Genomic DNA, 593 nt, shown 5'->3' with positions numbered 1-593 from the left:
ATCAGTTTTATTCTGTTTCTGTCTCGTTGTTTTGGTGTCGGTGCTCTAGTGCGCCATCCAGTGGCAACCTTTAATAAGATGCTGTAAGAACGGATCTGTCAGCTTTTGTCACTTGAACCTTTTACGACCTTTAACACAGACGTTTCTGATCTCAGAGCTGAGGACGCTGGGCGGTTTACTCCTCTGGAAGATCAGCTGTTAGTGTAACTCACCATATCTCCTCTTGCCGTAGATGATTCCAGCAATCAGAGCTGAATACCTCGCCGTCTGTAAAGGAGGAGACAGAGTTAATGCTAAACACATAAATACAGTAATATTTACTGCACTCACAGTCAGTTCACTTCTACATTAACAGAGAGGATGCATTAGCTTTAGACTGAGGCTTTAGATTGAAGCTTTAGATTGAGTTTTAGATTGAAGCTTTAGATTGAAGCTTTAGATTGAAGCTTTAGATTAAGCTTTAGATTGAAGCTTTAGATTGAAGCTTTAGATTGAAGCTTTAGACTGAGCTTTAGATTGAAGCTTTAGATTGAGGCTTTAGTTTGATGCTTTAGATTGATGCTTTAGATTGAGCTTTAGATTGAAGCTTTAGA

The 593-nt window shown here is 39.1% G+C and overlaps 1 protein-coding gene across 1 annotated transcript in view; it reads right to left on the bottom strand.

Annotated features, from left to right (window-relative positions):
• The window catches only part of atp5meb (ATP synthase membrane subunit eb), a 3,976-nt gene that overhangs the window by 2,525 nt on the left and 858 nt on the right, over positions 1-593 (bottom strand). The window contains exon 2 of the mRNA XM_035657797.1: positions 213-267. Coding sequence (XP_035513690.1) covers positions 213-267 — 55 coding nt within the window. The remainder of the gene's footprint in view (positions 1-212; positions 268-593) is intronic.

The sequence above is a fragment of the Morone saxatilis genome, unplaced genomic scaffold (assembly GCF_004916995.1).
Source record: "Morone saxatilis isolate NCDOM2014 unplaced genomic scaffold, NCSU_SB_2.0 Contig16, whole genome shotgun sequence".
Classification (NCBI taxonomy): Eukaryota; Metazoa; Chordata; class Actinopteri; family Moronidae; genus Morone; species Morone saxatilis.
This window is presented reverse-complemented; position numbering and strand designations above follow the sequence as displayed.